At 34.9% G+C, this 23286-nt stretch overlaps 1 protein-coding gene across 8 annotated transcripts in view; it reads left to right on the top strand.

Annotated features, from left to right (window-relative positions):
* The window catches only part of ZMYM4 (zinc finger MYM-type containing 4), a 160407-nt gene that overhangs the window by 42140 nt on the left and 94981 nt on the right, over window positions 1–23286 (top strand). For all 8 annotated transcript variants that reach the window (XR_008716090.1, XM_055586439.1, XM_055586431.1 and 5 more), the window contains one exon: window positions 3741–3786. Coding sequence is in view for 5 of the 8 variants with exons in the window: in XM_055586431.1 (XP_055442406.1) it covers window positions 3741–3786 (46 nt within the window). In the remaining 3 variants the exon portion in view is untranslated. The remainder of the gene's footprint in view (window positions 1–3740; window positions 3787–23286) is intronic.

Here is a 23286-nt window from a genome sequence, read left to right as displayed (position 1 = left end):
ATGCTAACAATTCTGGGAAGTGTAGGTATCACTATATCTTTATTTTATGGGTAAAGAAATTTGAAAGTAAAAATCCCTTAAAGTTGTAGCATTTATTTTATAAGTTTAAATATGCAACAGTTACATGTTTTGAAAGGGGTAGAACCCATAAGACTATTTTGGTAACTAAAAATGAACTGGTATTTTTTGTCTTGAGTTAATATCCATATTCATTTGTTTATTTTTTTTAATATTAGGTTTTGTGGTATTGAGAAAATCCTTGCCTATACAGAATAATTATTACAGATTCTTAAAATCAGCTTGGCTTTTAAGTCCAGTTAAATCTTTTATGAAACTTGAGGATTGAGTAATACATTATTCAAAGCTAAATTACAGTTTATATCTAATTCTTATTTGTAAATATACAGGTTAGAGAAGAAGCACCCAGACACATTTAGCAAAACCACCATATTATAGTCTTACTTGTACATTTGTTGTCACCCCAATGTTAGATTTTAGGCCAAGCAGGTGTTCTGCAGTTCTGATGTAGTCCATATTTGAGAGTAGTGTTAGTGTTAGTGTTAAGTGAGCAGTCACCAACAGATTTGAATTAAAAGATCAAAAAGGCAAACAACCCAATCAAAAAACGAGCAGAAGATCTAATTAGACATTTCTCCAAAGAATATATGCGGATAGGCAACAGACACATGAAAAGATGCTCAACATCACTATTATGGGTTTTTAAAAAATTTATTTAGTTTTATTTGGAGGATAATTGCTTTACAATGTTGTGTTGGTTTCTGCCATATATCAGCATGAGTCAGCCATAGGTATACGGACGTTCCTTCCCTTTTGAACCTCCCTCCTACTTCCCACCCCATCCTACCTGGCTAGGTTGTCACAGAGCACCAAGTTGAGCTCCCTGCATCATACAGATCTGTTTTACATATGATAATATATATGTTTCAATGCTGTTCTCTCAATTCATCCTGCCTTCTTCCCCTGCTGTGTCCACAAGTCTTTTCATTATGTCTGCTTCTCTATTATTGCCCTGCAGATAGGTTCCTTAGTACCTTTTTTCTGTTGTTGTTTAGTAGGTAAGTTTTGTCTGACTCTTCTGTGACCCCATGGACTAGCCCACCAAGCTCCTTTGTCCATTGGATTTTCTAGGCAAGAATACTAGAGTGGGTTGCCATTTTCTTCTCTAGGGGACCATTTTTGTATATTCCATATAATAAACGATACTTGTTTTTTCTCTTTTTGACTTAATTCACTCTGTATGACAAACTCTAAGTTCATCCACCTCACTAGAACTGACACAAATTTGTTCCTTTTTATGGCTGAGTAATATTCTATTGTATATAACATCACTGCATGTTAGAGAAATGTAAATCAAAATTATAGTGAAGTGACCTCACACCAGTCAGACCTCACACCAGTCAGAATGGCCTCATGAAAAAGTCTACAAACAATAAATGCCAGAGAGGGGATGGAGGAAAGTGAATCCTTCTACACTGTTGGTGGGAGTGTTCTCCATTTCACTATAGTAAATCAACTATACTCCAAGGTAAAATAAAATTCTGTAAATAAGAAAAACAAAAACAACAAAATCAAAGTGAGTCAAAAGTAGATTCTCCCTTAATTGAAGCTCTACCATAGTAAGAAGTTCAAATACACAGAGAGGCTAACATTAAAAGGAGATAACCACATAACACTGGAAATTGTACTTGAGGGGCTTCAATGTATTAAAAATATTATTTATTTAATGGATTTGAGTATATATTTTGAAAATTTCTGTTTAAAAAATACTGGCATATGCTGACATACCATTTCCCTAGTTACTCTTTTCATTTGTGCCTTTCAGTTTTTAATATGCAAGACTTCATGGAAATAGTTTTCTTAATGTGTTTTTAGAACAGCTTAATAGAGATGTAGTTCATATGCCATGCAATTCACCCATTTAAAGCATATAATTCAATAGTTGTATTTTCACAGTTGTGCAACCACATCAGTTTTAGATCATTTTCATCACCAGAAAAAGAAAAAGGCAGTGTTGTCCAAAAAATGCATTTTCTTCAGACACTCAAACCCCTTTCAGTGTAGCCCAGTGCTTTCATTCTTTGGCTTGCAGAGTCACGTCTCCCGTTTCCCTTTTATTCACATAGCTCATTGAGTGGAATGGTAGGTAAAGTGGCCTTTACTGTTTCTTTCCTTTTTCACTGTTTATATAGTGAAATGTGTTTATATGTGTTTATATGTTAAATGTGTTTAATGAATCATCTGCATGATAATTTTTAAATTTTCTTTTTGTTTTCTTTTTGAAACTTTGAAATTTCACCAGGATGTACCTTTCCGCCTTCCCGCCCCCCACTTTCTCTTTGGTATTTGGTATACCCATTCAATCTCAAATATCCATTTATTTAGTTCAGGGAAATTTTCTTCTATTATTTCACCTGTTTATTGTTCTCTTCCTTGGATTTGCCTTTGAGATTTCTTTTATACCTAATTGCTTAATCTTTCATGTTTTCATATAAAATATCTTTCAACTCTAACTTTTTATTTTTGTTTTTTGGACGTTTTTAGAACTCTTGTCAAAAGCTTGCCTAGCAAAATTTTTATTTTCTTGTCTGCTAATATTTTCAAATGTCTCCTTTTCATGGCCATCTGGGTTGTTTTTTGTATCTGTAGCCTCTCACATATCTCAGCACTTAAAAGTAGAAACTTCTTTTCTGCAAATTGTTTCCTTCTGGAGTGGTTATTCTTTAATTCTTCTTGAACCTTCTCTTTCACATAGTTAATTTCTTTCAGAAACCTAGGATCCTTGATTGTCTTTTTGTTCAATGAATCTTAGATATTATTGATTACTATAGCTAGCTTTTGTGTTTCATTTGTAGTTACGTAGGTAGCTAGGTAGTTCTTTTTCCCTGAAGTTTTCCCTTTGAATGGGGAGACTCACCTGTAGTTTAGTGGGCTTATCATGAAACAAAGTTGCTTCTCTTCTTGCCTCATGGATGGATAGTAGGTAGGGAGGCAGGAGGTTGGAATGCTCACACTTGCCAAAATGAGGAGGGCTTTAAAGACTAGAAGTGAAAAATGCTAGTTGTGTCTTTATCAGCTTCTGAGTGGAGTTCCCTGTGCTTTAGATTTCCCCTTCTCTGTGTCTGTTTTAAAGGTCTGAAATTACTTTATACTTGGCTCTGTTTCTGTATTGGGCCCTAACATACTCAAAAAGGAATCATTTCTGTAATTTGACTAACTTTGATTTAAAGAGCAGCAGATTTCTGGCTTTTTGATGCTATTGTTCTGTTCAGTTTTGATTAAAAGTTTAACATAGTTCTAATAATAAGTGTTGTAAGTTCTCAGTAAGTGTTGGCTGTGTTTTATTATTATTACAAATGTATATCATCTTTTGTGTTATGTGATAGAAAAGTGATTTGTAGCTTTTCCAAAGCACTTTGTTGTATACCTGAAACATTGTAGATCAACTATACTTCAGTTTTTAAAAAACCTTAAAAAATAGCTTTTTTAATAGGGAGAGTATGTATATATCTCTTAACTTTTGGTTTGGAAGTTTTGGCCTGAGAACCCTTTTATCCATACTAAATTTTTGTTTTACTCTATTTGGTAGTGTTTTTGTTTATATTGTTATGAATTTGCATACTTTGGGTGAAGAGTACAGCTCTTAAGGGAGGAAGAAGGGATACTAAAAAGTATGAATGAAGAATGATAATAATGTTACTTTTCTTTTTTTGCTTTTTCAGTTTGAGCAGAAAACTGGTGCAGTTTTTGATGAAATTGTAGAGAACTGTAAGTACCATTCTTAAAAAAAAGACCCCAAACAATGGTGTCTTAGATAATAAATACAAGTCTAGAGAAGGCATTTATCTATCGCAGTGATTAGTTAGGGCTAATTAATGTGATGGTCCAACTTGATTTGGTTTAGATCTTTCCACACCCTCTTAGTGTTTTAATAAAGTTAATCTGACTTGTAAGAATCTTACTCTTTTCTTTAAATATTCTTGTAGTTATTACTATTGAAATATAGCCATGGTTTGTGTATGTGTGTATGATATTGAACTTATCACTCAAACTTTGTTTACAGGGTCTCTTAATTCTCTCTTCATATTTTTTCCATTGTTACGTGATTTTCTTAAAAGAAACTTTGTTTCTTAGATTATAAAAGTAATACATTCAATTTTATAATACAAAAATGAATAAAGCAGAAAATAAAAACCTTTATCTTTACCATTCTCCAAAGATAATCTGGTTTGAAAGTGTAATATATATCTTTCCAGACTTTTTTCTATGAATGTAAATACATATCTTTATGTGATGGGCGGGAAGAGTGTACTGTTCTTGCACTTTTCATACAACTGCCTGGACATCTTCTGTTAGTGTTTATGGACCCATTTTATCCTTTTTAGTGTGTACTTAGTATTTTATTGTCTCACTGTACTGTAAGTTAACCAGATTCCTCTTTTACATGTGTGATATTATTTCCAACTTTTTACTGTTACAGTGTTAAGTATGCATTTCTGTACATGTTTTTGTCTACTTATTGAAGTGTTTGTGTAGAATAAATTCCAAGAATAGAATTTTTTCTTCCGGTTTTATTGAGATATAATTTGCATGTTTTGACTTATGTACATCATTAAATGATTACCATAGTAAGTTTAGTGAATCTAAGAATAAAATTGATGAATCATCAAAGGATGTTCATGCACTTGCTTATGATGGATAAATTTCATCATCTAAAATTCCTAAGGCAAGGGAAATGTGCTTTTCTTTTGTTTTGTTTTCTGTTTACCTTCACTAAAGGGATCTAGTAGTACCTTCCTTCTCTTTGGAATTAGTTTGTTAATATTTTTTGAGTGGTAACAGTTCTTTAGATTACATATTGAAAAGTAACTAGCGTTCCTGATCTTCAGTGGATTTAATTATTAAATGTCCTTTTTGTTGCATGCAAGTTTCAAAAATAGACTTTTGCTTGCTTGTCTCAAGAAAAAAGATTTAGAAGTATACTGGGGTATTTCACAGAAATCAGGGAGGAGATAAAGAACACATTTCCTCCAGGGAACTCAATGAAACGTGATCATGGGCCTGCTCTCTCTAGTACTGCCAAAAAGCAGTTATGCTCCAGTGACTTTTAGTCTTTTTGTTTATCCATTTTAGATTTTAAGTTCCTAGTAAAAAGATTATAATTGGTCCAGCTGGTTTATCTTTGCACCAGTTGTCTGTGGTCGGAGGAACAGGGTCAAAAAGTAAAACATGCTGTTAGAAGGTATTCCTCAGCCATTACTTCACTTTCAGCAAGTAATTTTTGATTTCCTGCTTCTGGATATGCCTTTGCTCAAGTCTGTATGCCAGAAATAGTTATTAATCAAATAGCTTTCTTATGGTGCTTTTGATTGGATACTTTTTTTGTGAAAGATGTTGCAGTACCAACAGTTTTAAAGCAGAAATCTTAAGGCAATAAAGTAATAAGCATGCTGCTCCATGTGGCTCTTGACACACAACGTTTGGAATTTGTGTTTCTCGTGCAGGTACTCTTTTTTGCTCCAGCCCTGCAAGCATTTTTACGCTAGGGGTTTGCAAGCAGGGGATTTTAAACCAAATGTTGAATGCAAATGGTGTGGCAAAGATTATCTCCCTCTTTCTGGTAGTTTATAATTAAGGGGCTGTTGAAGGCAGAGAAGTAACTAGCTTGAAAGAGGAGGCTGCTCTGCCTCCATAAGGGAGCTCAGGAACATAGACCTCTACATATAGAGAGAAGGACAGACTGCTATATAGATGGTATTCTGGAAGTTTCTGATTCCAAAGATGGTCATTTGAGGCCTACCATTTTGTCTTGATGTCCAGAAAAAAAGGAGATTCACTGTATCTCAGGCAGGTGCCTGAAAATGTCTTGTGTAATACCAGACCTAACTGTGTGTTCATTGCCCAAGACCACTAGGATGGGAACTTCAAATATTTGTTTTATAAATCAAGTTCAGCCCTTCTAGGGTGCAACCTTTCAGCAAACTACAGTGTCTGCTACTGTAACCCCATCAATGAGGACTTCGGGAAATTTGGTTTAAACATGAAAATAGTTAAATTGACGTTCCAAATATATAGTGTTTTCAATGAAAGAGATTTAAAAGAAAAAAAAAACTTCAATATTTTATGCAAATCAGAAGAGAAAGTAGAGTTGTCCACCTTCTAGTTTGTCATTTGTCTGGAGAATTGTACTGTCAATTTTTTAAGGTAACATGTTGATAGTGGAAATGACTGATGTATAACTCATGTTCCTTTAACCATTGCTTCACATTATTTATGTGCAGTTTGAAAGAAGTTCAAAAATAATTTTTATTGACATATAGTTTATTTACAGTGTCAATTTCTGCTATACAGCAAAGTGATTGTGTTATACATTTTTTTAATATTCATTTCCATTTATAAAATATTGAGTATAGTTCCCTGTGTTTATACAGTAGGACCTGGTTGTTGAGAGATTTTTTAAAAAATGCTTTTAGATAACTGCTTCTTTAAATCAAGGACTTCCATCGACTGAATGGCTCTAAGGTAACCACCAGGGAAGAATCCACCTGCCAGTGCAGTTTCAATCCCTGGATTGGGAGGATCTCCTGGAGAAGGAAGTGGCCACCCACTCTGATATTCTTGCCTAGGAAATCCTATGGACAAAGGAACCTGATGGGCTACAGTCCATGGGGTTGCAAAAGAGTCAGGCACGACTTGGCGAGTAAATGATAACAACAAAGATAACCACTTGGTCATTTACCAGTGGTTAATTTTCTTACTGATAGAAAAAGTTCATTGAATGTAACAAACTCGACACCTTCAAGGGAAAAATAAGAGCATTGTTGAATTTTCGTGTGCAGTCTTTGGATTAAAAAACTATTCTTATTGTTTTGGTCACTTGCAGTATACTAGTTTATTTGTGAAAAACTTTACATGTATTAACTTTTTTAAAATCTTGATCATTATATAACTGGTAGATTAGATTCAACTGTATGTTGATATAATAGAAACACAATAGAAAAACTTATTTTCTATGTGAAAAAATCCTAGATGAAAAAATGCTCAGGTTTTCAGGAATACAGGGTGTTCTGGTTTTCTTTATCACTTCCTTAGTGTATGGCTTCCATTCTCTGATGTTCTGAGATTCCTGCTGTGTCTTCAGCTTGTGATGGGTTAGGGGGGAAGGCAAAAAGGCATATTTCTCAATGGAATCAGCCTCTTAAAGAACTTTCCTAGAAACTCTACATATATACATTGGTTTCCATTTCATTAGCCATCCTGATTTTGAAGAAAACTAGGATTGTCCTTTAGCTGTGCCTGTTGGTCCAGCAGTAAAATTAAGGATTTCTTAATGAAGAGAAAGGAAATTGTTACCAGGTATGTAATCTCTGCCATAACAACCCTCTGGATGAAGATATTACAGCTGTTTCTGTGTTACTAAGGAGGAAACTAAGGCTTAGAGACATCATTTAAAGTGGTACAACCGGGATTTGAATGCAGGTTTATCTTAACTCCCAAAGCTCCTCTTAAATTTCTTGTTACCTATTTCTGAACTGCCCCCTGGTTCACTGGAATCACAGGTTTTGAATAGTAATTGTTATTTGGTAGAAATAAAATAATATTTTGTAAAGTAATTTAGAGATATTTTAAAGAGTGTTAACCATGACGGGTTTTTGGGGCCGTCTATCAGCAGTAAAGAATCCGCTTGCAATTCAGGAGACACAGGAGACGTGGGTTCAATCCCTGGGTTCAGAAGATTTCCCTGGAGGAGGGCGTGGTGACCCACTCCAGTGTTATTGCATGGAGAATTGCCATGAACAAAGGATCCTGACAGGCTGCAGTCCATAGAGTTGCAGAGAGTCAGGCACAGCTGAAGCACCTGAGCACACAGAGTGTCAACGTCAGTTTGTGTTTGAATTATAAAACATCTGTCTTATCAGTGCAGTTCAATTTTTTAAAAGAACTAATAAGTTGAGCAGTGTTGTTTGTTTTTTTTTAAACCTCAGAGCTACTTAAAAATTTCTGTTTATATGGCCTATTGCTGAGTATTGTTTTTGTCCTTCCAGCATTTGAAGGAATATCTTCTTTATGAAAATGTTGAAATCAAAACCTAGAGTTGTCTTTAAAGATAAAAACATGGGTATAAAACTGAGATGACTTTAACTTAAAACACCTCACCATTCTTAATAATTTTCTAGTTTATTAAATAAAAAGGTTTTTTTTAAATTAAGCATTGTATTAAGTTTTTAAACTAATTTTTTCTTTATTTCTATGTTGCTAAAAGGAATATGTATTTGAAAACAAGTTACACTTTTATTTCAAGATTGTTATCTTTAAAACTGAGTGGTGACAGGAAAACTTAGAGACTGAAAGGAAGACATGAGTTGCATATGAATTTTAGTTTATGTTGATAACTAGTATAAAAGATTGGTAGAGTTGGAAGTATAAGACAAATGTTCAAATATAAGCTGATTCAAATACAGGGTTCTCATCCATTTTCCAATGACAAGATCACAACACTTAAGTTTTTAATTTCTACAGTGCATGTTGTCTTAGACATATAGATGAAAATCAGGTGTCTGTTGATCATGTTAATTCAACTACTTGTTAATTTAAATATATACATCTTTAAACTTCATGTTGCTGCTGCTGCTGCTAAGTCACTTCAATCGTGTCCGACTCTGTGCGACCCCATAGATGGCAGCCCACCAGGCTCCTCCGTCCTTGGGATTTTCCAGGCAAGAGTACTGGAGTGGGGTGCCATTGCCTTCTCCAAAACTTCATGTTAAGTAATATTAATTTAGAAAATGCTCCTTTTCTCACAGTTATTTTGTGAAAGAATTTTAAGTACCTAACATGCATATTTTAGAAATTTGACTTCGTTATCACTAGTGTCATTTCTTAAATCAGTTAATAGTTTTCTAGAGCCTACTGTCTAAATTATTTAAGATAAAGCATAGTTTGAATTTGCATTCTTATTACTGATAATGTGCTGCTTAACAGATCACCATAGTGGTTTAAAACGACAATTTTATTATGCTTGTCGATCTGTGGCTCAGATATTCCGAAACGATACACGTGAGATGTCTTGTTTTTGTTCTGCAATATCTTGGTTCTTGGCTAGAAAGATTTGGAAACTCAGTAGGGAGAATCTGGAAGTGTGTTGTGTATCACATTATCCTTTCATCTGTTGATGGACATTTAATTTGCTTCTATGTCTTAGCTATTGTAAATAATGCTGCTATGAACATTGGTGTGCATGTATCTTTTCAATTTTGTTTCATCTTTCCTGGATATGTGTCCAGGAATGGAATTGCTGGATCATATAGTAACTTTTTAGTTTTTTAAGAAGACTTCAGATTGTTTTCTGTAGTGACTGTCTCAGTTTACATTCCCCCTAACAGTGTAGGAGGCTTCCTTTTCCTCTACACTCTCTCCAGCATTTATTATTTGTGAACTTGTTGATGATGGCCATTCTGACCAGTGTGAGGTCGTTGTAGTTTTGATTTGCATTTTTCTAGTAATTAGCTATGCAGAGCATCTTTTCATGTGCCTGTTGGCCATCTGTATGTCTTTAGAGAAATGTCTGTTTAGGTCTTATGCCCATTTTTTGGAGTGAATTTTTTTTTGATACTGAGTTGTATGATGTGTTTGCTTATTTTGGAAATTAAGCCTTTGCCAGTCACATTGTTAGCAAATATTTTCTTCCATTCTGTAGGTAGGTTGTCTTTTTTTTTTTTTTTTTAATGGTTTTCCTTTGCTGTGCAAAAGCTTTTAAAGTTTGGTTAGGTTCCATTTATTCTTGCTTTTACTTCTTTTACCTTGAGAGACTGATGTAAGACAATTTTATGTCTGAGAATGGTTTGCTTATGTTCTCCTCTAGGAATTTAAGGTTTCATGTGTTATCTTTAAGTTTTTAAGTCATTTTGCATTCATTTTGATGTCTGGTGTTAGGGAGTGGTCTAACTTCAGTGATTTATATGACACTGTCCAACTTGCCGAACACCACTTACTAGAAAGACTGTCTTTTCTCCATTGTATATTGCCTCCTTTGTTGAGGATTAATTGACTGTAGGAATGTGGGCGTATTTCTGGCCTCTCTATTTTGTTCTGTTGATCTATATATCTGTTTTTGTGCCAAAACCTTCATGTTTTAAGTCTGGGATGTTGTTCCTCTACCTTTGTTCTTCTTCCTCTGAACTGCTTTGGCAATTGTCGGTCTTTGTGATTCTGTGTAAATTTTAGGATCATTTTTTCTTTTAGGATCATTTGTGGAAAATGTCATGGATAATTTGATAGGGATTGCATTAAATCAGTAGATTGTGGTGTATAGTGTGGCCATTTTAGCAATATTAATTCTTCAAATCTGATATCAATATTTTATAGTTTTCAGCATATGTCATTTACCTGCTTGGTTAGGTTTATTCCCTTTTTTGTTGTTGTTTAAACAATTTTAAATGAGATGATTTTTAAACTTTCTGTTTGTGACTTCATTGTTAGTGTAAAGAAATGCAGCAGATTTCTATATATTGAACTGTGTCCTGTTATCTTGCTGAATTCATTTATTCTAATTGTTTTGTGTGGAGTCTTTAGGGTTTTTTGTATAGAATATTGTATCATCTACATACAGTGACAATTTTACTTCGTCCCTTCCAATTTGGATATGTCTTCTTGTTCTTGTCTTTGCTGTGGCTAAGATTTCCAGTACTGTGTTGAAGAGAAGTGATGAGGGTGGACATGCTTGTACTTTTGCAGAATTTAGCAGGAGGGCTTTTAGGCTTTCACTGTGGGGTGTTACATTGACTGTGGGTTTGTCATAAATAGCTTTTATTATGTTGAAATATGTTCCCTTTGTACTTGTTTTCGTGAGTTTTTAATGAATGGGTGTTGAATTTTATCATTTAGAGTTTCTGTTGCCTTATTGGTTTTCAGTTTGGACAATCTGTCCATTGATGTCAGTGGGGTTTTAAAATCTCCTACTGCTGTTATGTTCCCCTCAGTTTCTTTTTTATGTCTGTTAGTACACTATTTTATGTGTTTAGGTGCTCTGTATTAATGATCCTTTTGTTATTATATAGTGTCCTTCTTTGTCTGCCTTTACGATGTTTGTTTTAAAATCTTTTTTCTGAATGTTGCTATCACTTTCTTGTCATTTCCATTTCCATGAAATGTGTTTTCCATTCCCTCACTTTCAATCTGTTCATGTCTTTTGCCCTAAAGTGGGTCTCTTATAGGCAGTATGATTGTACATTCTTGTTATCCAATCAGCCATCATGTGTCTTTTGATTGCAGCTTTTACTCCATTGACATTTATAATTGTTATTGATAAATATGTATTTATTGCCATTTTTCTTTGCCTGTCTTTATAGTTTTTAACCACATTTTCATTATTGATCAGTATATTGCTTGGTTTTGCATATTTTGAATTTTGTATTATTTTTTAATCATTCTATATGTTACCACTTTGTTTTTTCATTATACTTGGTATTTATCTGTATTCATTGTTTAGCTCTCATTCATTCATCACTGATGTGTAATTCATTATTAACGCCCACCCTAATAATTTCTGTTTATTCCTTTTTAATTCTGGTAAAAAACACATAATGCAGAATTTACCATTTTAATCACTTTTAAGTGTACAGTTTCGTAATATTAAGTACATTCACATTTTTGTGCAACAAATCTCTGGAACTATTTTGTCTTGCAAAACTGAAATTTCTATACCCATTGAACAAAAATACTCTCCTGTCTTAAGGTTTATACGTGTTGTTGTAACATGTATTAGGGTTTTCTTCTTTTTTAAGAATGAGTAGTACTCTGTTGTATGGGTAATACCACATTTTGTTTATCTGTTTACCTATTGATGGGCATTTGGGTTGCTTCTGCCTCTTGGTCTATGTGAGTAATGCTGCAAATACCACCTTTTGATACGCTTGTTGGCCATTTGTGTTCTGGCAGAAGTGTGTTTTTCAAGTCCTATGACCATTTTTGATTTTTTATTCTTACTGTTAATTTATGAGTTCTTTATGTATTCTGGGTATTATTCCTTATCAGATGTATGATTTGCAAATACTTTATTCCATTCCATGTGATGCCCTTTTACTCTGTTGATAGTTTCTTTGGATGTGCAGAAGTTTTAAAAACTGTTTGTCCCATTTGTTTATTTTTGCTTTTGCTGCCTGTGCTTTTGGTGTCATATACAAAAATTTATTGCCTCTTCCAGTGTAATGAAAGTTTTTCCCTGTGTTTTCTTTTAGGAGTTTTATACTTTTAGGTCTTCTGTTTAAAATATATCACAATTTCAAAACCTACTTTACTGTTTATAGACTTCTTGATATTTCTAGTTTTTCCATTGCCAGTCTTTCCTCTATGAACATTCTTGTATGTCTTTTGATTCATATAATAAAGTATCATGTGTGGAATTCATTTAAAATCTATTATGGTGAGTCTCTGTCAAAAAACAAACTTAGAATCTTTTGGTTTAGGACAGGAATTGACTAACTGTTTCTCTAAAAGACCAGATAGTTAATATTTTAGATATTATGCCATCTCTGTTGCAGCATATTCAACTCCGTCTTTTCAGCATGAAAGCAACCATAGACAATACATGAAGAGATTAGTGTTTGTTTCCAGTGAAACTTTGTTGGCACTGAATTTTGAATTTAACATTATTTTCATGTGTCTTTTTTGTTTTTTAACTGTTTAAAAATGTGAAAATCATTCTTAGCTCATGGGTTATGTAGATAGGACACAGGTGGCTTTTGGATTTAGCATTCAGACATAATTTACATACCCCTGCTCTAGAGTGCATATGGAAGGTGATTGCTCAGGCATTGGATGTGTACATTCTCAACTTATCAGAACTGCAAAATTTACTGTTTTCATTTGTTTATATTTCTACCATTGTTCAGAGTTTTGGTCACTATGCATCTGGGCAACACTTATTACTAGACTTAAATATTTTGTAATTATAGTAGAAGGAAATGGCAGCCCACTCCAGTGTTCTTGCCTGGAGAATCCCAGGGATGGGGGAGCCTGGTGGGCTGCCGTCTATGGGGTCGCACAGAGTCGGACACGACTGAAGTGACTTAGCATAGCATAGCATAGCATAGCATAGTAGGTATAACATGGAATTCATTTTTTAAATATTTATATTTAACTGGTTAATAATTTAGTTGAATATTTTTTCATGTTTTTTGACTCTTTCTGGTTCCTCTACTGCAAAATCTGTTGCCCATTTGCTGTTGCATTGCTGACCTTTTCTTAACTGCATTGTAGGAGTTCTCTAAGTATCCTAAAGAAGAAACATGTCAGTTATAAATATTAAAAATAAATTTTCCTAACTCATGACTTGACCTAATAAGTCTTTGCATAAGCTGAAATTAATTTTAATATATTTGAATGATAATAAATAGAGTCTTTTATGATTTGATTTTTAAAAAATTTTATTTAGATAAACCTTTTCTAGGCTAACATCAGAAAGATATTTCATGTTGTTTCCTAAAATGTTCATTGGTTTTACCTTTAACACATAGCTCTTTGAATTCTTATAGAGTTAACTGTTTTAACTGTTTTATGGTTTGGGTTAGGGAATTAATTTATTTCTTGCCATAATACTAACAAATTATCTCATTACCAATCATCAAATACTGTTTTCTTCACACAGTTACTTGAAAAGCTATTCTGTAGTGTATACCTATGGGCTTTCCCCTACATTGTCCAGTGGAATTTTTGTTTATTTCTGTGCCATGTTCTTTTAATTAATTTAGCTTTGCAGTAAGTCTTGTTTGATAACCTGATAGTTCACATATCCTTGAAAATTTTTCTTCAGGAATGTCTCACCTATTCTTGTTACTGTTCATTTTAGAAATACTTTACCAAGTAGCTAACAAAACAAAATTGTAAGAGCAGAATTTTAATGGACTGTTTTTTGAGTCTGTCGATCAACAGATAATTGGCATGTTTATGATATTGACTGACTGTGAACTTTGTGTGTCTTTTTATTTATTTAATTCTTTATTGCCTTTCAATAAAATTTTATAATCTATAAAGATTATTTTGTAAGCTTTTTATTTTATATTTTAGCATTTAAATTTTAACTTAATTTGATATTTATTTTTGTATGCAGGATAAGATTGGGGTACAGTTTTTTCAGATGAGTAATTAATTGTGGTAACATATGTTAAATAACTTATCTTTTCATCTAAATAGTTGATATTCATCAGTGAACTCAATTGGCACTACTGAGATGTATTTAAGTCGTATATATGTGGGAATCTTTTTCTGAATTTCTTTTACATTCTGTTAACATTTACATAGTAATATTTATCATAAACATATATTTATTGCTATATTATCTTCACTGATTTCATTAATAGTATATATTATTATAAAAATATGTTAATACTGTATACTTTTTGGATTTGAGGTATTGGCTTTTCTCTGCTCTGTCAAGCCAGTGTCTTAGTTTTAATCTGTTACTTTAAAGCTTTTCTTTAGGCTCTTCACCCACTAAATTTTAATATGATTTATTGAATATCCAAAAATAGTCTTTTGGAATTCTGATTGAAAATATATACATTTATATGTTATTTTTTTGGAGAATCAGTGTTTTACTATATTTTTCTGTTCAGAAACAAACTAGATTTTAATACAGATTTTGATTTATGCCATTTACTTAATTTTTAGAGTTGCTTTCAAGTAACTGTATTGTGTTTTTCTTCTATCATTTGTTCTTAAATATCTTATTTTTGTTAAGTGTAATAGTTCTCATATTTTATCACTTAGGGATAATTATTGTTGGTTTCGGTCACATTTGCTAAGGCTTTATTACATTAAAAACTTCCCATTTTACAAGGAATGGCCGAAGAATATTTATATATTACTGAACTCAATTTGCTAATATTTCATTAAGGATTTTTTCTGACAGACTTTGTGTACAGCTAGAGTTATATCTTCATTACATGTTTTATAGAATTCATAGGAAAACCACCTTGACTTACAGATTTCTTGGTATGAGGTTTTTTGTTTTTGTTTTTAAAAGCATATATTTCCCATTTATTTTAAAATTTTGAACATAATTGTTTTCCAAAATATTTTTGATGTCAGTTGTAGAACTTCTCGCCATGAAACCTCAGTTCCTGACCCTGAAATGCTACTCTTTTCTGTGAGAATGAATGTGCCTCCAAGGGGTCCTGGCGCATCATGCACTTTTCACAAGGGTGTGCAAGAACTAATAAATCAGTCCTTATGAGATTGAATATGCATTTGGTATGCACTTTAATTTTCCTAGGTATATAGAATACTCTTTCAACTTTGTCCTTTAATACTAAAGGAAAGAAGAAAACCTATGCATGAGTACTAAAAAATCTGATCTCCAGAAATCAAAACAGTATCAAATAACAGTTGTCCTTCAGAACCAAATATGTGACTGTTAGCTAGTGATTTTTTTTTCTTTCTCATTCTTTCTTTTGAAAGTGAAAGTCACTCAGTTGTGTCTGACCTTTGCGACCTCATGGACTGTAGCCCAGCAGGCTCCCCTGTCCGTCGAATTTTCCAGGCAAGAATACTGGAGTGGGTTGCCATTTCCTACTCTGTGCTGTGAGGTTTTAAGTTATGAATTCAAAATTTTCAATAAATACAAGATTATTTATATGTTTACTCTTGTGTCAGGTTTGTTATGTTTTCAAGTAGTTTGTTCATTTCACTTAACTGGTCTTTTCGTTTTAGGTTATAATTATTTTAAAAGTGGGAAGGTGGGACTTCCCTGGCAGTCCAGTGATTAAAACTCTGCCTTTCAATGCAGGCAGTTCAGGTTCAATCGCTGCTCAGGGTGCTAGGATCCCACATGCCTAGGGGCCCAGAACCCAAAATATTAACCACGTAAAAAATATTGTATAACAAATTCAAAAAGACATAAAAAAGCTGGTTCCCATCAATAAACTCTTTCTAAAAAGTAAGGGAAAGGATGGATACTTCGCTGACAAAGGTCTGTCTAGTCAAAATCTATGGTTTTTCCAGTAGTCGTGTATGGATGTGAGAGTTGGACCATAAAGAAAGCTGAGTGCGAAGAATTGATACTTTTGAACTGTGGTGTTGGAAGAGATTGTTGAGAGTCCATTGGACTGCAAGGAAATCAAATCAGTCAGTCCTAAAGGAAATCTGTCCTAAATATTCATTGGAAGGACTGATGTAGAAGTTGAAGCTCCACTACTTTGGCCACCTGATGCGAAGAACTGACTGACTGAAAAAGACCCTGATACTGGGAAAGATTGAAGGCAGGAGGAGAAGGGGACAACAGAGGATGAGATGGTTGGATGGCATCCCCAACTCGAGTTTGAGCAGGCTCCTGGAGTTGGTGATGGACAGGGAAGCCTGGCATGCTGCACTCATGGGGTCGCAAAGAGTTGGACAGATTGAACAACTGAACTGAAGGATGGATAGTGGCAACTGTTTATGGTTTTAATTTACATTTCCCTGCTGACTAATGATTTCAAACATTATTTCAGTGTGTGTATTAGCCTTTTCTTAAAATGTTTCCTTAATAAAGTGTCCCAAGTCTTTGCCCATTTTTTGAATTGTTGGTTTGTCTTTTCTATTATATTATTATAAGGGTTTTTTACATATTCTGGATACAAATCTTTTGTTTTATACATGATTAGATAGAAATAGTTTCATTGAGTTAGACAAAGCTGTGGTCCGTGTGATTAGATTGACTAGTTTTCTGTGATTATGGTTTCAGTGTGTCTGCTCTCTGAGGTCCTCTTGCAACACCTACCGTCTTACTTGGGTTTCTTTTACCTTGGACGTGGGGTATCTCTTCACGGCTGCTCCAGCAAAGCGCAGCCGCTGCTCCTTACCTTGGATGAGGGGTATCTCCTCACTGCCACCCCTCCTGACCTTGAACGTGGAGTAGCTCCTCTAGGCCTTCCTGCACCCGTGCAGCCACCGCTCCTTGGACGTGCCCTGCCCTAACTAAGTCATGCCCTGTGGGGCCACCCAGTGGGCAGGTCATGGTGGAGAGGTCTGACAGAATGTGGTCCACTGGAAAAGGGAATGGCAAACCACTTCAGTATTCTTGCCTTGAGAACCCCATGAACAGTATGAAAAGGCAAAATGATAGGATACTGAAAGAGGAACTCCCCAGGTCGGTAGGGGCCCAATATGCTACTGGAGATCAGTGGAGAAATAACTCCAGAAAGAATGAAGGGATGGAGCCAAAGCAAAAACAATACCCAGTTGTGGATGTGACTGGTGATAGAAGCAAGGTCCGATGCTGTAAAGAGCAATATTGCATAGGAACCTGGAATGTTAGGTCCATGAATCAAGGCAAATTGGAAGTGGGCAAACAGGAGATGGCAGGAGTGAACGTTGACATTCTAGGAATCAGCCAACCAAAATGGACTGGAATGGGTGAATTTAACTCAGATGACCATTATATCTACTACTGTGGTCAGTAATCCCTTAGAAGAAATGGAGTAGCCATCATGGTCAACAAAAGAGTCCGAAATGCAGTACTTGGATGCAATCTCAAAAACAACAGAATGATGATCTCTGTTCGTTTCCAGGGCAAACCATTCAATATCATAGTAGTTCAAGTCTATGCCCCAACCAGTAACGCTGAAGAAGCTGAAGTTGAACGGTTCTATGAAGACCTACAAGACCTTTTAGAACTAACACCCAAAAAAGATGTCCTTTTCATTATAGGGGACTGGAATGCAAAACTAGGAAGTCAAGAAACACCTGGAGTAACAGGCAACTTTGGCCTTGGAGTACAGAATGAAGCAGGGCAAAGGCTAATAGAGTTTTGCCAAGAGAACGCACTGGTCACAGCAAACACCCTTTTCCAATAACACAAGAGAAGATTCTACACATGGACATCACCAGATGGTCAACACCGAAATCAGATTGATTATATTCTTTGTGGCCAAATATGGAGAAGCTCTATACAGTCAGCAAAAACAAGACCGGGAGCTGGCTGTGTCTCAGATCATGAACTCCTTATTGCCAAATTCAGACTTACATTGAGGAAAGTAGGGAAAACCACTAGACCATTCAGGTATGACCTAAATCAAATCCCTTATGATTATACAGTGGAAGTGAGAAATAGATTTAAGGGCCTAGATCTGATAGATAGAGCGCCTGATGAACTATGGACAGAGGTTCATGACATTGTATAGGAGACAAGGATCAAGATCATCCCCATGGTAAAGAAATGCAAAAAAGCAAAATGGCTGTCTGGGGAGGCCTTACAAATAGCTGTGAAAAGAAGAGAAGTGAAAAGCAAAGAAGAAAAGGAAAGATATAAGCATCTGAATGCAGAGTTCCGAAGAATAGCAAGAAGAGAAAAGAAAGCCTTCCTCAGGGATCAATGCAAAGAAATAGAGGAAAACAACAGAATGGGAAAGACTAGAGATCTCTTCAAGAAAATTAGAGATACTAAAGGAACATTTCATGCAAAGATGGGCTAGATAAAGGACAGAAATGGTATGGACCTAACAGAAGCAGAAAATATTAAGAAGAGGTGGCAAAAATGCACAGAAGAACTGTACAAAAAAGATCTTCATGACCCAGATAATCACGACGGTGTGATCACTCACCTAGAGCCAGATATCCTGGAATGTGAAGTCAAGTGGGCCTTAGAAAGCATCACTACGAACAAAGCTATTGGAGGTGATGGAATTCCAGTTGAGCTATTTCAAATCCTGAAAGATGATGCTGTGCAAGTGCTGCACTCAATATGCCAGCAAATGTGGAAAACTCAGCAGTGGCCACAGGACTGGAAAAGGACAGTTTTCATTCCAATCCCAAAGAAAGGCAATGCCAAAGAATGCTCAAACTATCACACAATTGCACTCATCTCACACGCTAGTAAAGTAATGCTCAAAATTCTCCAGGCCAGGCTTCAGCAATACGTGAACCGTGAACTTCCAGATGTTCAAGCTGGTTTTAGAAAAGGCAGAGGAACCAGAGGTCAAATTGCCAACATCTGCTGGATCATGGAAAAAGCAAGAGAGTTCCAGAAAAACATCTATTTCTGCTTTATTGACTATGCCCAAGCCTTTGACTGTGTGGATCACAATAAACTGTAGAAAATTCTGAAAGAGATGGCAATACCAGACCCCCTGACCTGCCTCTTGAGAAACATATATGCAGGTCAAGAAGCAACAGTTAGAACTGGACATGGAACAACAGACTGGTTCCAAATAGGAAAAGGAGTACGTCAAGGCTGTATATTGTCACCCTGCTTATTTAACTTCTATGCAGAGTACATCATGAGAAACGCTGGGCTGGAAGAAGCACAAGCTGGAATCAAGATTGCCGGGAGAAATATCAATAACCTCAGATATGCAGATGACACCACCCTTATGGCAGAAAGTAAAGAGGAACTCAAAAGCCTCTTGATGAAAGTGAAAGTGGAGAGTGCAAAAGTTGGCTTAAAGCTCAACATTCAGAAAATGAAGATCATGGCATCTGGTCCCACCACTTCATGGGAAATAGATGGGGAAACAGTGGAAACAGTGTCAGACTTTTTTGGGGGGGCTCCAAAATCACTGCAGATGGTGACTGCAGCCATGACATTAAAAGACGCTTACTCCTTGGAAGGAAAGTTATGACCAACCCAGATAGCATATTGAAAAGCAGAGACATTACTTTGCCAACAAAGGTCCGTCTAGTCAAGGCTATGATTTTTCCAGTGGTCATGTATGGATGTGAAACTTGGACTGTGAAGAAAGCTGAGTGCTGAAGAATTGATGCCGAAGAATTTTGAACTGTGGTGTTGGAGAAGACTCTTGAGAGTCCCTTGGAGTGCAAGGAGATCCAGCCAGTCCATTCTAAAGGAGATCAGCCCTGGATGTTCTTTGGAAGGAGTGATGCTAAAGCTGAAACTCCAGTACTTTGGCCACCTCATGCGAAGAGTTGACTCATTGGAAAAGACTGATGCTGGGAGGAATTGGGGGCAGGAGGAGAAGGGGACAACAGAGGATGAGGTGGCTGGATGGCATCACCGACTCGATGGACGTGAGTTTGAGTGAACTCTGGGAGATGGTAATGGACAAGGAGGCCTGGTGTGCTGTGATTCATGGGGTCACAAAGAGTCGGACACGACTGAGCGACTGAACTGAGATAGGAATACATGGGGATATATCTGTCTCCATCTATTCAGGTATTCTGTGGCTGATGTTTTCATTTTTTTGGTGTCTTTTGAAAAGCACAAGTTTTAATTTTGATTAAATTCCATGAAATTCCATTTTTTGTTGTTCAGTCACTCAATTGTGTTCGACTTTCTGACCCCATGGACTTCAGCTCGCCAGGCTTCTCTCTCCTTCACCATCTCCCGGAGCTTGCTCAAACTCATGTCCATCGAGTGGTGATACCATCCAGCCATCTTGCCCCCTGTAAGACCTTTCTCCTCCTGCCTTCAGTCTTTCCCAGCATCAGGGTCTTTTCCAATGAGTCTGCTCATTGCATAAGGTGGCTAAAGTATTGGAGCTTTAGCATCAGTCCTTTCAATGACCATTAAGGGTTGATTTCCTGTAGGATGGACTGGTTTGATCTCCTTGTTGTCTAAGGGGCTCTTTTCCAACATCACAGTTTGAAAAGTATCAATTCTTCAGCACTCAGCCTTCTGTATGGTCCAACTCATACATCCATACATGATTACTGGAAAAATTATAGCTTTGACTGTATGGACCTTTGTTGGCAAAGTAATGTCTCTGCTTTTTAATATGCTGTCTAGGTTGGTCATAGCTTTTCTTCCAAAGAACAAGTGGTTTTTCATTTCATGGCTGCAGTCACCATCTGCAGTGATTTTGGAGCCCAAGAAAATAATCTTTTTTCTGATTGATTTATTTTGATACTTTTTTGAAGATTAAATGTTCTGTATGTTTGGTTTTATTTTGGACTCATACTGTTCCAAGGATCTATATGTCGTTCCTTATGTCAGTACCACATTGTATTAATTACTTTCGTTTTATATTAGATCACATAGTCTAAGCCATTTTTTTCAAAAGTTGTTTTTCGTGTTCCAGATCTTTTGCATTTTCATGCAGTTTCTTAGAAACACCTTGTTATTTTTCTATAAAAAAGCTTCCTGGGATTTTGATTGGGATTCTCATCTATAGATGAGTTTGGGGAGAATTGACATCTAAAAGAGTTTTCCTGTTCATGAATGTTTTGTATCTTTTAAAAAATTTATTTAGATCATCTTTCCTTTTAGCAGGGTTTTGTAATTTTTAAGTATGAGTCTTATGTATATTTTGTTATCCCTGTACATTTAAAATTTCTTGTGCTATTGTAAATGAAATTTTAAAAATTATATTTGCTGATGTATAATTTACATATAAGATGTACTGTATCATGAAATCATTTTCAACTTTTTACTTCAAAATAATTAGACTTGTAAAACAAGTTAGTGTAAGCCATTCATCTCTTCTTAAAATTTGCTTTGTGTATTTAACTCCTTTGTATTTACACAGACATTTTAGAATCAACATGTAAAGGTATATAGATAAACCATTGGCTATTTGATTAGAGTTGCATTAAATTTGTGGATTAATTTGGAGGAGAATTGACATCTTAAATATATCCATGAGCATTGCATATTTCTGAGTTTATTTAGTTGTTCTTTAAATCTGTAAATAATTAAATTTCTAAATAACCTTTTATAGTTTTAGTCTATAGATTTTGCATATATTTAAGAAATTAGCATTCCTGTTTTTCTTTTGGTCTTTTAAATATTTTGCCTCAGTTTTGTGTGTATTTGGATAAATGAAAGGACAGTTTTCCCCCATACTAGCCAATTTTTCTCTTCCAAGTCAGTTAATAACAGTCCATTCTTTCCTTACTAATTTGAAATTTAATATTCCTATTTTTTATTCTATTATAATGATTAAAAATTTTTTTTTTTATTTTCCAGTTGATCTTTATTACCTTTGTAGATGCCTTTTCTCGGGTTGAGGACCTTCTCTTCTCTGTATTTGCAATAAGATATTTTTCATGAATGACTATTTTGTCAAATGGTTTCTTTTCATATGCTGAAATGATCATGTGTTTTTCTTTATTGTGTTAATGTGGTGAATTGATTTTTGAATCTTAAACCCACCTTGCATTTGTGATAGACATCGTACTTTGTCATGATCTATTCTTTGTTTTATATCTTTTAAAATCCAATTTGCTAATATTTTAAGTATTCTGATTTTTTAGCACCTATATTTATGAAGGATATTGGTATGTAGTTTTTTTTTTTTTGGTCACATCTTTCTCTGGCTTTGGTTCCAGGATGATAATGGCCTCAATATTAGTTAGAAAGTGTTCCTTTCTCTTAAATTTGCTGAACAAATCCATGTAAGGTGGGTATTACTTCTTCCTTAAGTATTTAATTTACTAGTGATGTCATCTAGTCTTGATGTTGTTCATATTTTCTATTTCTTCTGTGTAATTTACACCTTTCAAGGCATTTTCTCATAAGTCAGCACAGTCTGGTAGAACTTTCTCTGACTATTGAAAAATCTATGTTGTACTACACCATTAAAGTATAGTAGCAATTGTCTGTGGCAGTAGAGTACTTGAAATGTGATTAAGTGCAGAATTGAAGTTCTAATTTTATTTAAGCATGTAGCTGGTGACTTACTGTACTGAATATTATAGATCTTAAGTTGTTAATTCATTTCCATAGAATTATTAATAATTTTTAAATGATTGTCATATACTGTGAATAATAGTTTTAGTTTATGTTCATAGTTTAAAAATTTTTTTCTACGTAGTTGCTTATAGGGAATTCCCTGGTGGTCCAATGGTTATTAGGACTCTGAGCTTCCACTACAGGGAACCTGGATTTGATCCCTGCTTGGGGAGCTAATGTCCTGCAAGCTGTGTACTGTGGTAAAAAACACAGACACACACACAATTGGGAGATATACGGTTGTTTTTAATATTAGCTTATTTTTACTCTAATGAAACCTTTATTGCTGTCTCTTTTACTCCTGAGGATTGGTAATTTGTGTCTTTTCTTTCTATCCTTTCCTCCTCTGTGTATTTTTTATTAAAATATTTTAAGTGTAAAAATACACATAAATTAAAATTTACCATTTTTATCATTTTTAAATGTTCAGTTCAGTAGTGTTCATTACATTTAGATTGCTGTGCAGCCAATCTATTAACTTTTCATCTTGCAAGACTGAAAGTCTGTGTCTATTACACTCCTATGTATCCTTTCAGCGGTGTCCTCTACCTCTTTACTGTCTGTCTCTATGAATTTTACTCTTCTGGGTACCTCATAGAAGTGGA

This window comes from Bubalus kerabau, chromosome 6, assembly GCF_029407905.1.
Source record: "Bubalus kerabau isolate K-KA32 ecotype Philippines breed swamp buffalo chromosome 6, PCC_UOA_SB_1v2, whole genome shotgun sequence".
Lineage (NCBI taxonomy): Eukaryota > Metazoa > Chordata > Mammalia > Artiodactyla > Bovidae > Bubalus > Bubalus kerabau.
The sequence above is the reverse complement of the archived record's forward strand: the minus strand, read 5'-3'. Positions and strand labels throughout refer to the sequence as shown.